This window comes from Bactrocera dorsalis, chromosome 4 (genome assembly GCF_023373825.1).
Source record: "Bactrocera dorsalis isolate Fly_Bdor chromosome 4, ASM2337382v1, whole genome shotgun sequence".
Lineage (NCBI taxonomy): Eukaryota > Metazoa > Arthropoda > Insecta > Diptera > Tephritidae > Bactrocera > Bactrocera dorsalis.
In genome coordinates this window covers 42,674,165-42,690,593 of record NC_064306.1, presented here as the reverse complement: position 1 = coordinate 42,690,593, position 16,429 = coordinate 42,674,165, and the positions used below count along the sequence as shown (strand labels likewise).

The 16,429-nt window shown below is 34.2% G+C and overlaps 1 protein-coding gene across 5 annotated transcripts in view; it reads right to left on the bottom strand.

Moving 5' to 3' along the window:
- The window catches only part of LOC105224150 (frequenin-1), a 100,593-nt gene that overhangs the window by 69,609 nt on the left and 14,555 nt on the right, over nucleotides 1-16,429 (bottom strand). For all 5 annotated transcript variants that reach the window (XM_049456044.1, XM_049456040.1, XM_049456043.1 and 2 more), the window contains exon 3: nucleotides 5,804-6,252. In XM_049456044.1, coding sequence (XP_049312001.1) covers nucleotides 5,804-5,867 — 64 coding nt within the window. In that variant the 5' untranslated portion in view covers nucleotides 5,868-6,252. The remainder of the gene's footprint in view (nucleotides 1-5,803; nucleotides 6,253-16,429) is intronic.

Sequence of the window (16,429 nt, the reverse complement as noted above, 5' to 3'; positions counted from 1 at the left end):
TTTACACAGAGCTTTCGCCTCTTTAGAGTATCATTGTCCTCGGTGCTCATTTCGCCTGCTTCCGGCTTAGCAAATATCTTTTCATCTGTGGATTTCTTTGAGCCCAAATCAGTATTTTCCCCCAAAAAGCAATGCTTTATTAAATCACGAAATGCTTTATGATCCATTTTTTTTATAAACTAACACAAGTTGCTTCACAAAAATAGAAATCATATAGATGGTAGTAGTAGTATTATCTGTGTATGAGCCACAGTGAAGCCCTCTAGTTGCATAATATTTATAACCCCAATACGATACATTGTATTTGGAATGTTTGAACATTTCACTAAATTCCTGAGTGTCAAGAGAAGAGTAATTTTGATAATGATTCTTTAATCAAAAACAGATTGCAAAAAATAAAAATAAAGTATTTAAGTGCACAGAATCAGCCATTTACCGATTTCGAATATCTTTCATTAATAATCGTGCGAAAAAAAAGTTGATTCCATTTTATGAAAATTGAGTTACGTTATTTCACATTTTAAGTGCCGATATGTGTGCACTTCCCAGCTCTTGCATGTCATAACACTTATTATTCACTAATGTACACACTCACGCAATGCCACTCAAGCGATTTGAAATAGTTCGGCTATAGTTATGTGAGCAACACGAAGCCTGAACAAAATGTGCAATTAGTTTGAACACTCCTCTATTTGACGGAGCTATTAAAATTACTTGAATTATACAGACACGCGAGCAAAGTGTTTAAAATTAAATTATTGTATTAAAAACTTCCACAAAATAAACTTTGTGTAGGTTATGTAAAGGTTAGAAAGCTACACATATGAGAGCCATATTACTCATACCACATGGCGGACCTTAATTAACATTACAGAAGCTATACTTAACTTGATTCGAATTAATTATAGCCGCGAATGGATATTTAAGGGTATGCACATTTATAAGGAGTGGGGAGGAGGGGAAGAGGAAGTCTTAGTTAAAAATTATAATTAATATATGATTAACCTAATATTTGACTTAACTATAACTGCCACTTAATTTTGAAAATAAATTTAATAATCCTTTATAATTTTAAATTGAAGTAAAAATTCGACTAAATGTTATTTATTAGTTTACTCACTACCAAACTGTATAAAAAATTTTATTGCTTATTCGGTGTCTAAACAGGCAATAAAATTTTTAATACCAGCAAGAAATCGTCGAAATCGACACTTTTCTTCAGTTTTTAAGATATCGATCTGAAATTTTGGACACATTTTTTCCTCTTCAAGAAGCTGTACATTTGTCGAAACCACCGATATCGGATCACTATAGCCTATAGCTACCATGCAAATTGAACCATCAAATTATTTTCCTTGTACTGAAAAGTTATTTATTTCACGAGATATCTTCAAGAAATTTGGCATAGATTATTGTCCAAGGCAACAGTGCAATCTCCGAAGAAATTGTTCGCATAGAGTCAATATAGCTTATAGCTGCCATACAAACTGAACGATCAGACATAAGGGATTATATGTAAACCTTCTTGATCTTACGAGATATCTTCTAAAAATTTGGCATAGATTAGAGTCTCAGACAAATGAGTAATCTCCGAAGAAATTGTTCAGATCGAGTCACTTTAGCATATAGCTGCCATACAAACTGACAGAACAAAACCAAGTTCTTTTAAGGAGTCTTTCGTATTAGTGAATTATATTGTAGCTTCGTTGCAACCGAATTCATTGTTTTTGTTTTTTTCTGGTATTACTTGATATCATAGTAGAGATAATTATGATTTTAAGCTGCTTTCACAACTTTCGATGATAAGTTGTTTCTAACTTGAGCAACCTGACTTTTTCCAATCAATTAAAGTCGATCTAACAGCATTCACAATCTCCCACCTTCATTTCATATTGTACGTTTATAATCACTAAACACAAACCTGCATCAAACTAAAGATTTCCCGAAAAAAATAATAAATTTGTGACCTCCACAAAGCAAAAACCATTATGAACACTATGCACTAACAACCAAACTCTATAAAAAACATCTTGCGTCAAAAACGTTTACATTAACATTTAATTTTTCATTTCCTGCACTCAGTGCTCAACCAACGATTTTCTATAACCCAAAATGCCATTCAATGTTTTTGCTCAATTTTCAAGAAATTTCACTGCCTTCGCTGTGCTCGCAAGCATCAATGTCACGTATACGCCATGTAGTGCCCTTTTAATTGTTCACAAGTACTTCTTGAACTTACGCACACATACTTGTATATATATATACATTAATCCTTCTATAGACATACGTCTATAAAATTTAGTTAGTTGCAACACATACTTAAGCAGCTCCTTACATATAATATCGAGCATATTTTTTGAATATTGTACGTATAGTAAGTAATTCAAACTAACAAAGAAACGTGCCCTCTTAGTGAACTTGCCGATTATGAGTGGCCAAGCACACACAGACACACACACACGTACGCGCATAACGCGCTGCCACGTGCCAATATGTGCATGCCACTGCGATGCACTTGCGCCGACATTGTGCATTTGCATAAGCACTTATGACTGCGCACTTACATGCATATTTGCATGACATTGAAAAGGAATATCAACAATTTTTGAACATCGCCGCCGCCGCCGTCGACGCCGCGTTCAAGGACATTTTGACAAGGCATTGAAAATTATTTGCGAACTACATGGCACTTATAAGTGAAGGGGAAAAATGCTGTAGCGGCGCGTCCGGTTATGCTGTGTATTTCGGGAACTTTTACTAAACACATACATACAGACACATAGCTGAGTATTGTGCGAATAGTTGTGGCCTACATTCAGGCGCAAGCGAGTTTTATCGATTCGCCGTTTCGCGTTGGTAATTTATATTGCACTAATTTTTTTACACACCATTGATTACGGAACTGCGCTAGCATTTTGCTGCCGGCAGCAATGCTTAATGGCGCTCATGAAGAGCCCGCAGGGACTTTTAATGCATTTGAATATACGCTTAGCTGCGTAATGAATGTAAATTGCATATTTATGAGTTGTGTTTTGCAAATAATTTATACAATTTTAATTATAAATTTCATAATGAGTTTTTTGTTTGCAAAATTTGGAAAGACAATAAAAATACTTTTGAAATGTACATATGTTTGAAATTTTAAAGCTCATAAAGCACTTTAACTTGCTTAGAAATACTAATTTCTGCAGTAGGTATTAGTAACACAACTGAAGTGGCTGAATTTAATATGTTGAGTTAATGTGAAAATTGTCAACTAAAAAAAATCGGAATTCTTTATATCGGGTAGTCGAAAAAGTATTTTCGTATTTCTAATCAAATTTTAACTTATTTTTTTTAATATTTATAATATACCCAGACGAGGAAATTTCATTTACATGTAAACCTTTTATATATTTTAAGAAAACCTGTTCACTTAATTTCATTACAATATCACATATTTTGACAATTTTAAAAAGTCAGGTGAAATCGAAGTCGAAAATCATTACATAAGGTATATTAAGGGCAGAGAAATAAAATTTTGACTTTATTCAGGTACACTTAAGAACTTACTTTCAAGCAATTTTAGAAGTATAAATATATATATGAAAGAGCTAAGTTAATAGGATGTTTCCCAATCCTGAATATCACCTGATTTTATCCATTTTAGGCACAAAGATACACTGTTGTTAGAAATATACGCTCTTGCTCCCGCTGGCGATATATTCGGTATAAAGTCAACTGGAAATTGGAAACTCTTTCAATTAGGTATATGAGGTTCAGTAAAGCCTAAGCAGTTCAATGCAAAAAAATATTTTTCCTAATTTCAATACAATATCTGAAAGATTGACTGATATTTTCGCCAAAAAGTCAGCCTTACGTACTGGAGTCTACATATTTGGCATCTGGATTATTGAAACAATAAAGTCTGATTTCGGAAATTTTTTGCCGTAAGATGAAATATCTCTATTGCACTATTTAACAAAGTTTTAATTGTATACATGATCGGTTCTCGATTTGTATACTGAAATGTTTCGCCTATTTTTACACTGTTATGTGGAAATGTCAGGATAATATCAGCCACCAATGGGTTTTCACAAAATGTGAGAGGTTCCAAGCTCATCGTCTTTTTTGACTTCTATAAAGACTGCTTTTAGTTTACAATTTTATTTTATATGTATGTATGTACATATATTTAATAATCGATATTTATATATAGATAAATGTTGCTATCGAATAATTTGTGTATCGTTTATGAAATTTCAGTAAACACGGATATACAATAAGTTAAAGAATCCCACTCTCACAAAAGCTTAAATCGCTAAACAAATATGTATTGAAAGAAAATAATTAAACCAATATATACGATAGAACAATTTCAAAATGGCGTTTAATGCTCGAAATTCGTCAATTCCTTTTTATTTAATTTGCAAAAACTACGATTCATAATTATCGATATTTTTAATAATCGATATTTCAGAATCGATAAATTTTTGTTATCGATTAACTTGTATTGTTTATAAAATTTCAGTAATTTGTGTAAAGTCAATAAATAATCATGTATTTAAAGAAACATATTATAATACCATATTTACCAATTAAACAGTTGAACAGTGTCATTTTATGCTCTAAGTTTGTTTATATCTATTTGTTTATTAAAAATAAAAGTAATTCATAATTATCGATATACATACATATGTATTTAATAATCGATATTTCATTATCGATAAATTTTCTTATCCATTAACTTTTTTTAATATTTATTTACTTTGTAAAACTTGTATTTCATTATTATCGATATATTTTATAGCCGATATTTCATTATCATTAAATTTTCTTATCGATTAACTTTTGATTATTATTTATTTTCTTTGTAAAACTTGTATTTCATTATTATCGATATATTTAATAATCGATATTTATTTATCGATAAAATTTGATATCGATTAATTTATATAACGTTTATAAAACTTCAGTAAACAAGTATGTAAATCAAATAATTCCACTTACTTTTCTGTGAAACATTAGTTAAGTATAGAGTTTCAATTTTACTATCTTTCTCAGACAGCACTTCAAGGACGAGTTTATTCTAAGTGGCGAAATTTATTTCTACTTGCACAAAAAATGTTCTATAATTTATATTTCCCTTAGTCCTTTTTTTCAATGCAATCTTTAATCAATTAAATAACACGAAACAAAATACAAATTATTTAAATAGTATATTGGCACTGTTATTTATCCATCTGCAAGCAATTAAATTGCAATCTGAAGCATTTTCTGTGATACTTTTTATAAAAACATTTCACTTGCAAATGTTATTTTCCATTTATTGATTATTATTATTTTCACACAATTTGATAACGGTTTTTTATAGCACGTTAATTACATAATTTGATCACATGAATTCACTTTAAATAAACCAAATGTTATCTTGCAATTGTAAAAATATTTAACATTTCGCAGAGTGAAACAAAAAACCGCCACACAAACACAATCATAAGCTCAACAAAATGCAAAAAGTTCAGCTTCGGCTGCATATTTATTTAATTACACAACCGTTATGTCCACCTGCTGGAAAATAACAATTAAATCAGCTATAATTAACACTGACAGAGGGGACATTTGACATTTGCATTAAGTGGCGGTTAAGCGAAGGCCACGAGCCACGGCAAGGGCTCACAGTTAACCGCTTTCAATTGAAATGTGAAAGGGGAGAAGGTTACTAATATATATACACAGCTATTTATAGATAAATCTATTGATTTTTCTTTAAAAATGAAATTTTATAGCAAAAATTGAGCAGTTTTCTTTGGATAATACTTACAATATGTATCAGTCGTCAGACGATCGATGGTGTCTTGCTTCAATTTGGAACTCTTTTTACCCATGGCGACGACGCTGCAGTTAACGCTTTGAATTCACAACACAAATCTCTCTACTTCTTGAAGTGTGCGTGTTTAGCTTTAATTTAGACTAGAATTTTTATAAACTAGTATGTGTAGATAACGGTTATATATATTTTTTACTTTTTTCCAAAATTATTTTATTCTTCAAATAATTTTTCTTTTTCTAACCTCAATTTGTTTTATATTTTATATATTATTTGGTGTTATTCTTTTTTACAAATTTTCGATGTTTTTTGGGATTGAGTATTTTGTTGTGAAATATTCAATTAGGGAGTATATAGACTAGGGGAAGTTGTAGGTTGTATAGTTTTTATGTAGCGTTTGTCATAATTGTTTTGACATTTTAACTGTTGCGTTTACTGAAGATCTGAAAGAAATAAAAATAGCAAATTAGTTTTAATGTTTTTCGAAGTTGAGTTAATAATTTAGAGGTTATATTTTTTAGTAAGATTAAAAATAGAAAATTCTTTTTGTATAAACCACTATAAATAATCCACTCCAAATATCACAAGATGGACCTACACATGTACCCCTCTTTTATTACTAATAGACGAGGCTCTGGCGACCGAGTAAAGACCTTAGCATCGACACCTCGAGACCAGCATCAGATATCATGTCAATCTTCAACAGACCTTATTAACGAAACCATAATAAAGAAACCTCTTCGTGAAACAAACTGGAATCTAAAAAACGGCTCGCAGACCTACAAGAAACCTACAAGAGACCTACAAGAAGCTGCTGCTTTTCTGGTTTATCACAGTCTCAAACACGGTCTTATGGTCGCGCAGTAATCAAGCAACTAACTACTGGCCAAAATTTGGAAGAAAAAAGGAACTAGCTCGGGTTCTTCTACAATCCCACTCTAACCAGTAGAAAGAACTTGAACAACGAAATATCCAAGGTCCAAGAAAGTAAATTATAAATCAAAAGGCTAGCACAAGACCGAAATAAATAGAATAGTCTCAATTATGACAAAATCGGGCTTAGCCCACCATGTAATACAGACGAATAATTGTATACGACTGCCAAACTTCATCAATGTGAGCGTCGAACGAAATTTAAATTATTTAATTTTTAAATGCATAAAAACCATATTTATCTAAGTTTTTTGGTCTCGAACAATTTGAATCGCTTGAAGCGAATTTCGTGAATAACATCTTCCGTATCTGGTTGTCTGCGAATTGTATGCTATTTTATCAAAGATGAATGCAACTTGTCTTCTTTTTCACCATCTGTTGAACCACAACGCGTTAGAGTCCTACGAATAAAACAAGATAAACCTTTATTCCCAAAAAATGCATTCGTGGTCAGATATCCAGTATTAGCTAAATAAAAATAGTTCGATGCTTGTTTATGCTTCTCAAAAAATGTCAGTAGATTTGGTAAAATATCTAATTTGTTACATCCCTATTGTACAATGTTTCTTAAGTTGGAACCTTCGAAATATTTAATCACATCTGGCTGAAGGCAGGGCATTTGCATAGATAATGCCACCGCACTTACTCTGCGTTCCGCCGAAACTACTTTTCCAATTTTATGAGCGTGAGATCTTAAGGATAGGTGCTCAGTGATAGTCTCTACAAGATTACTAAATTATGTTTTACCTAGAAATAGAAACTTTTTGATCTATCCACCATAAATATTAGACCAAAAAAAAAATGTTTATGTACCTCGTGTTGCAAGAGTTCCAAGACCTGATGTGTTACTCTAAGATCTATTGCTTCAAACATCCCCTGAAGGAGACGAATGGTCTGGCACAGCTTAAGGGAATTATCTTCAGAGTGAGCCAACTTTTCGTTTCCTTCAACCTTTCCGTTTTCTTGTCTCCCTATATAACTAGGCACCCGGTTGATATTAACCGAGTCACATACTAAAAGTTTAATTATTGCCTGCTTGCATGACATAAAGACGAGTCTTTATCTATTTAAGAAAAGAGTCAAAGTATTTCAGGTTAGTGATTTTCCCTGCATGTCCACCTACCTTCCTTTCTATTAAAAAAAAAAATTCGCAAGGAAATCTCACCAGACCATGCACACAGGATTCTAAAAGCATCTTTGAAATTTCGTTTTAACCTTTATCGCTTTGTGTATGCCATTGTTGTTATTGTTGCAACGTAGTTACTGTCGTCACCTTCGCCTTGCTGTAACACTCGTTTCACTCGCTACCAAATTGATTTCACTCATTTCATACTCTTGCAACTTGCTATTAGTCCTTCTAGTCCTTCAAGTCTTGTACTTGTTATAACGCTTTCTGTAAACAGTTTTCGAGTGCTTTTCAATTCGCTAAGCAAATTATGCACCGATATAAAAAACACACTATTTTAGTTTTACTGAGATACCTCACATAATGATTGATACGATATAGTATGCGGTATAAAGTCACCCGGAAGTTCAAAAATTTGTATATTAGGTATATGGAGGTTAAGGTATTAGCCCGATTCAACCCAATTTTGACACTCAGATGTACTACCATGAGGAAAGGATTCTCTCTGAATTTCAATTATATATTAGACACCTTCACCAATAATTTCTATGGCAACATGTTGCAAGATAAAAATCTAAAGAGTTAAAACTAGCTCTTTGGACGAGACTTTATCTATTTAAGAAAAAAGTCAAAGTATTTAAGGCTAGTGATTTTCCCTGCATGTCCACCTACCTTCCCATCTTTTTTAGAAGAAAATTTCGCAAAGAAATCTCACCAGACCATGCACACAGGATTCTAAAAGCATCTTTGAAATCTCGTTTTAACCTTTATCGCTTTGTGTATGCCATTGTTGTTATTGTTGCAACGTAGTTACTGTCGTCACCTTCGCCTTGCTGTAACACTCGTTTCACTCGCTACCAAATTGATTTCACTCACTCTCTATCTTGATTTCGCTATTAGTCCTTCTAGTCCTTCAAGTCTTCTACTTGTTTCCATACGCTTTAACTGTAAACAGTTTTCGATGCACTTCAATTTGGCTAATGCAACTGCCGCACATACAGACGAACACACACAGCAACCATTACCCAAAAACATATTTAAAAACGCATTATCATCCATACAGTACACACACACGCACAAACATATGCATGGCAGACTGCTCGTTGTGCTGCTCCGCTGCACTCACATATGTTTGTTTTCACATTTGTGTGCCAAACGCGTGTGTGGTTGCATATATACATATGTGTGGGTGTTGTCATTTGTGTCGCCAGTAGCTGCACTTCAGATTCTTTTCCATTGTCTTCTCGCTTCCTTTCGTCGTCGCCAATGATTCTGCATTTTATTTCACCATTTTATTTTCGTCTACTTGTTTACGTTTTTGTTAGATGCCAATGGCAACAGCCAAAGTGCTCGGCATTTAAGATGCTTTCGAGGGCTCCTGGGAGAGGGCCAAATGCTCGATGTTCACGGCGGCATTGCAAACGCCCTCCCGGCCGTTTAGACGAGCGTGAACGCGCAAGGTCTGTCATTGTGTTGCGGACACAAGTGGCAAAATAAGAGACAATAGGCGGCGTCAAATGGAATTTCTTAAAGCGCGCATTTAGGCGCATAGTCAATGTCGAGGTTAAGGTAACACCTCAGCTGGAAAAGGTTAAGTGAGGTATTTTCTCTGTGAGCGTGATTGCTATATTTCTAAATTGTTTGTGGTTAATTAATATACCAATGCGGGAGAAGTGCGTTTAGCGAGATTGGTTCACGCTATATCGCACTGATTGGATAAAATCTCATTCTAAAAACACTTCTGAGGCAGTTTTGTAATAATGGACAGAATTTCCATCTGCGAAAATTGACCAATTTCAGTAGCGAATGTTTGCTGGCGTAAAACGTCAAGCTAAAACGGTCGTGGCCAAATCGGTATGAGCTAGAGTAAACGGTGGCCAAACCCGTATTAAAGGGTTACACGGGTTTTCTCGGGCTTTTTTAAATTTTTTCATATTTTTTAATCTTAGTTAATGAAATATTTTATTAAATTTTTTTATTGTTGGAAACATACTCTATTAACTAAGAATTTCTGAAATTTAAAAAAAAAAAATATTTTAAACTCGGCTATTGTGACGCCATTTCCGATGACCCCTCGGAAAAAGATGCGCACGCGTTGGCAGGTTAACTCCTAAAGTAAAAAAATACATGTTTAAGTATTACCTTAACTTAGAACATAGACGAAGGAGAAAAAAACTGAAAACTGGATTTTTGGTGAATTTCAGTGAAAATTTCGGGACTTTTTTTCAAATAGTTGTTATCTAAAAATCATCCGACTCCTTAAGAATTCTATCTCAAAAACCTGTGTAAAATTTCATAGAGATCATGTGAGTAGTTCTCAAGAAATCTTGCGAACCGACTTTAAAAACACAGTTTTGAGATAAACCCGTTTGAAGACGGCGCACTTAGCATAGCTAGCCCCAAGTGCTCAACGCTGTATCTTCAAAACTATCACTCGGATTAACTTGAAAAACTTTTGGGAAATATTCTATAGTGTTGTAGATCTCTCAAATTGATTTTCTGAAACCCGTAAACCCATGTAACCACTTAACGGTCAATAAGAGTTTTCTGTCGGTTTGGTGGGATTTGCAGGAAATTAAAAGCTACTCCCCTATAGCCAGAACCTTAATTCGGATCTCTAGTGTCAAAAATTCGACGGTCTGAAGTAAGCAGTTACCCACAAGTGACCAGCTTTAGCTAATTGGAGTCAAATCCAAGTTGTTCTATCAAAGAACGCCAGGTCATGCACTTCTATAGTTACTCGTTCAAGTTCTTAGCCATTCCCGCCGTCAAGTGTTTACTGTTTTTATCTATGCCTAATGGTCTTACTGGTGGAAAATAATAAGAATAAGGGTTTCTGCTTTAAAAGCCCTAAACTAACCGATCCAAGTAGTGTTAGATTGCCAAATTGACAGTCTTTGGCTGGATAAAATCCGGGTCAGTTCTGTTAATCTCTTCTAGCTAGAGCTATATATCGAAATCCCTCAAAAATCAGACGGAATTGGCATCCTCTTACCCTCAGATGTTTGTACTACAAGTATATTGATGTCGGCATTGGAATAAATGACATGTGTTTGAAAGTAAACAGCTTTATCTCCGATATTTCTTGCTTAATGAATTTTTTCAGTAGACCATATATTAATACAATTGTTTATTTTACGAAAAGCATTAATTATCTTATAATAATTTCTTTCCAGATAACAACTCAAAATATAAAACGATTTTATTGCACTTAACACCCTAGAGAATACTCAGGTGCTTCCGTGGGATATTTCAATACGTGTTAATGAAACACACCCCTTCGTGCATTAGTGGTAAGTTCATACCTACATATGCTCATGTTTTGTATATATTACATATGTATGTATATATAAAAGTTCACGTATAGATCTATATTAGAGTGAATGTGTGTATACTTAAGCACGCCGTTATTATAATAGCACTAGGCTGAAGTAAACTAGTAAGTGGTGGCTCCCGCACAGCGCCAATCTTACGAACAACTTAAGACACAGTCGGTCCGTGAGCGCAGCACACGTGCAACAGAATCAACATGATTTAATGACACGCGACTACGCGGGGTGTGGATTCAGGTGTTCAAAGGGCATGTGGACTGAACGCTTGCCTACAAGCTTACATATGTATACATGTGTATAGTACATAAGTGTTGAGCTAACGTATATGCATACTCACATGTCCAAAAGAGTTATTTTAGTGTGGCAGCTCAGTCGCAGTGAGATTTATATGTACGAAAGATGCTGCGACATGCAATTACACATTGTTGCATGTATGTGCTTGCAACACACTTACAAGTATGTATATACATACGTACATATATATTCGCTTTTATATACATATGTATATGAATTTTTAACTTACATATGTATATATTGCACTGTGTTCGTATATTTGACCCAGAAATTTATTTGCATGTAAATAAACTGACTGCGAACGAAGCACTGCCAAATTACAGTGCCAATGTGCAACGCATTTACACAGTTGTAACGGAGAAAAAATCGCATGCTGCTCACAAATTGGTTCGCAAAAATGCTAGTGTATGTGTAGGCAGTGGTGTAACTAAAATGTTTGTCAGAGGATTACAATACAGATGGTTCATGAGACAGTGCTTTTTCTAACGTGAAATATCTGCTTCTATTTTAATGAATTTCAATTAATTTTGTTTATATGGAGGAGCTTTAATTTGCCATATAACAGTGTAAATATTATGCTGTCACTTTTTTTCATTTCTTAAAGAAGTAAACATCTTAATGACTATCCTTATTAAATCCCACCTATAGTAGGCGCCAAACATAATCTAAGCTTATCTTAGACAGACAGTATACAATAATCAGAATCAGTCATCAGAGATATGTCTTTAATACCAAAGGGTCTCAAGAGTACTCCATTTTATAATATAATAGTAAAAATATCATCTCGCCAAGAAATTGTTTGCCATTTTATCTCCTAGTATTGAAACCTACAGAGAAATTAAACCATTTTTATATCAAAAATCTCAAATTTAGCTCTGACTTCAGTATATTTTTTGGATAGTTCAGAAACCTAGAAGCCCCTAAGGTTATCTAGTTATAGTACATTAATATCTGACAGACTTAATACAATTCTCAATACTCAATATAAAATAGCTGGAAATGATAATTTTCCAGAAATTCAGAGGTATTGAATATTAAGGATACTCATTTTAAGAAGGATGATATCCACAAAACAAGTTCTTTAGTCAAATTTTTTAACTAAACATTTAATGTCATAACTAAAATATAAAATTCATATTTACAAATATTTATAAATCTCAAATTATCCTCATCGACTCTGAAATAAGTCCTTCGATAAAAACACGTTTAAAGCTATGGGAGTTAAAAAAATCTTGCAAATATACTCATACCTCCGAAAACTAATTTTCGCACAAATTTAAAATTTTCGAGACAAATTCTCAAATAAATATACGAGCTTACATTTCATATAGCACCATTGAGCTTTTGGCTTTAAATTCGGTCAAAATCGTGGCGCGATGCGATGTTGACTTATGATTTTGTAAAATCCATGAATTTTTCTTACATAATTCAGACCGTTTTTAACAACTGTTTCTCAGGCAAACGCCTCAATACGGACAACAGAACTCTTTATTGACCATCTGTCCCTCCGGAACAAATTTATGATGCACCAAACCACGAATACAGAAGCAATCAAAAACCATAATCACCGGAAATTCATCGAGACTGTCTGTGAATTCATCAAAAATCAGCCGAAATCATCATTAAAATTCATGGAAATGAAATTGCACATCTCCAAAACATCGATTTATCGCATTACGATTGAACATTTTGGGCTTACGAAAGGTGTGTGCACGGTTAGTTCCACACAAATTGACTGACGACCAAAACTGCTCAGAATTCCAACATTCGAAGGATGATTATTTGACCAAAATTCACATTTTAACCATTAACCACTCCCCGTATTCACCTGATATGGCACCATGCGAATTTTTCCTTTTTGGAAAAATGCATTTTCCCACGAAAAAAACGTTATACAGACGTAGAGGCCATTCAAAGGGCTTGCACCGGCATACTGGTGGCAACACCGGCCAACGAGCTGAAACACTAGTTCGACATGCTTTTGGACCGTGCAAAAAGTTTTATTGAAAGCAGAAGAAGACTATTTTGAATAGAATAAATTGGTTTGCCAAAAAAAAAACATTTGTTCTGTGTTTTTTTTTAAGTCCTGTTTACTTTGGGAATGCACCTTGTATAAGAGTTTTGTAATTTGAAATAAAATTTTTTTCATTAAGTTATAAAATTCATAAGAAAAAATAAAAATGTCTCTTAAAATAAGCAAACTTCAAGCGCTTATATCTATTTTAGTGTTAGATTTGTGAAAAAAAATCACTCATTTTGTAGCCTCAATTACAAGACCTTCGAAACGAGATATTTATTCGAACTAGTGGAAGCGCAATTCAATTTTTATATGCATATCTCGTAATAAGAAATAAGTTGAAAACTATAAGGCGGAGGGCCTTCTCATTACAAGGAAAGCTCATACTTGGAGAGACTTTCTTAAAGGTGTCTAAGAATCGTTTTTTTAATACTACGAGACGAACAGGATATCCGTTTTGAACCACCCTTTTATACCATATATACCAAGATCGATTTTATGGGAATTCCAACAGAATATAAACCCTTGAAAGTTAATCTGAGATGGAGGTATCTGGTTTAAGCCTCAATAATTTACGACCCATTGCATTTTTGAATAATTCATGCACATAGAGGGTTCTAGAACGCATACGATTCCACACATTTCAATATAAAGTGCAACATATGTATATTCAATACCAAGAACTTCATTCCAACACACTCACCAAGATGTTCGCTATAACTATCACTTATATTAAATTCTTATTAGAAAAAATATGTATAGCAACAAAAATGTGTCTATTCAAAGTCAGTTGCCCATGGCACTGACCCACTGGCGTTCACACACATAAAACCAATGACTGACAATTTAAATGTTTGCACTTTCAGTGTCATGCGACAAATATATGTATGTATGCTGCAGACATACTGCGCTAGGCACTTGCAAACCCGCAATTTTTCACTGGATTTGACTATTTGTATGAAAAAATTGTCAGTTGTACATGGCGTATACGCAACCCGCATTTTTGCAAATCGCAGCGGCAGCTCACAGTAATTATTGAGCTTCTTCTTTTGCAAAAATGCGTAAGAATCAAAAGCGGAGAATATTTTGCCTCAGGCATGCTGGAGCTATATAGCTATATTTGTCGGCGTTTTTTAAACACCAAGCCTGCGCTGCAATATTCGCCTTATTTGACTTTAATTTAAAATTCATTGCAACACTTTTTCGCTTTTGAATTTTTAACCCACTTTTTGCGTTGTATTTACATTTCTTGCCACCGCGCTTATGTGTTAAACAAATTTTCAAGCAACGCCTACAGCGTTAAGCGCTTGAATGCCGCACAAATACTGACCTACTAAATGTTGGCATTGCAGCAAGTGCGTCTATATGCATGTAAATGTATATGTTGCATGTGTGTGCTTGTAAGGCAGCGCAGATGTGTGAGCGCTGGTAAATTAGAGTAAATAAACAAAGCCGCTCATTATCACAGTTTGCAAAGCAGTAACCAACAACATGAGTATGTGAGTGAGGCAACAAAAGCTTCCTTTAAATTTACAGCAAACTGCGGCCGGCCGTGAGTTCAGCTGTATTTATGTTTCGACGTAGTCGAATTACACGTTGCATCTGCCTACCTTTGTATCGCTGTCCATACATCACATTATGTTAACTGTATTCGTATATTTCTCCAGTGGTGCGTAGTTAAGCGTAATCCTTTGGAAAGCATGTTTACATTTCCATGCGCTTGCAACGTGCCTCAAACGGGCGCGAGCACACCTTTGCATGCATAGTTGCATATTTACATACAGTTATATCCCATGCATGCACATTTACATATAAATATAACCATTTATAGTATGTATGTAAATGCATTCACTATAGCTACAGCTTCCTTTGGCTGCTTGACTCGCTTTGCTTGCGCTGCCTTTGAGCCGCAGCTGGCCGCAGCTTCCCGTTGCAGTCTTAATAGTCAAGTAGTCAGGTTGTCAGGTATTTTTTGTCTGCTCTCATCGCATGTGCAAGATTTAAATATATTTCAGCATGCATTTCGGCTTTAGTCGTGGTCTTCCGTTAGTTTGCCTTTTTTACTCCATATAACTGACTATTAATTCGCCATGCTTCCTTTTACTTTGTGCACTTTCTTTCTTGCTACCTTCAATCAGCTGCTTGTATCAAAGCTACTTGCCCAGCTTATTCACTTTCCTTTTATCGCTTTCATTCAACTCCCTTTCGGCTTACTGCCGCACAGGAAGTTTTTGACTGCAACTTTTTCCAACTTTCAAGCAATCTTCTCTCGATATATTGCTTTCACTTCACTTCACCTAGCAATGCATTTCCATTGCTTTCTCGCTAAATCCATGCAATTTTCTCTGCAAAATTTTATTTTTATTTTTTATACGCTAAGCGGCATATACTAAGTCAAGGATGCCATGAAATATCTAATACCCAGAAAAAATTGTCAGAAATTTCATCAAGTAACTATATATATATAACAGATGGGCGCCGACTAGACAGAGCCATATCCTTCTGCCTTCCAAAAATGTACCTATGAAAGGTATATTCGATACAGCCAAAGTTAACCATTTCACTTACTTTTCCTGTTTTCAAAGGTAGGTAGGTAGGAAGGTTCAGAAGTATCAAAAATGTTTCTCAATGCACTGCAGAAAGATATTTTTTAGAAAGAATTTTCTTTAACTTGATTTTTTACCTTTATGTGAAAGGGTTGCGCCTTTTTTAAAATCCCTCGAAAAAAATGAAAATGCTTACCCAGAAGTTTCACATTCACACCTCTTTTTAGCTTACTTGTTAGCGCTAAGATTATATTTAATGGTCAATCATAGTGAAGATCTCACATAGACAACTTATAACCCATATCAAATTCATGCCAAATACCCTCATAATTCGAAAAAACACTTTGAGCCGAACAAAAATTTCTTTAAACG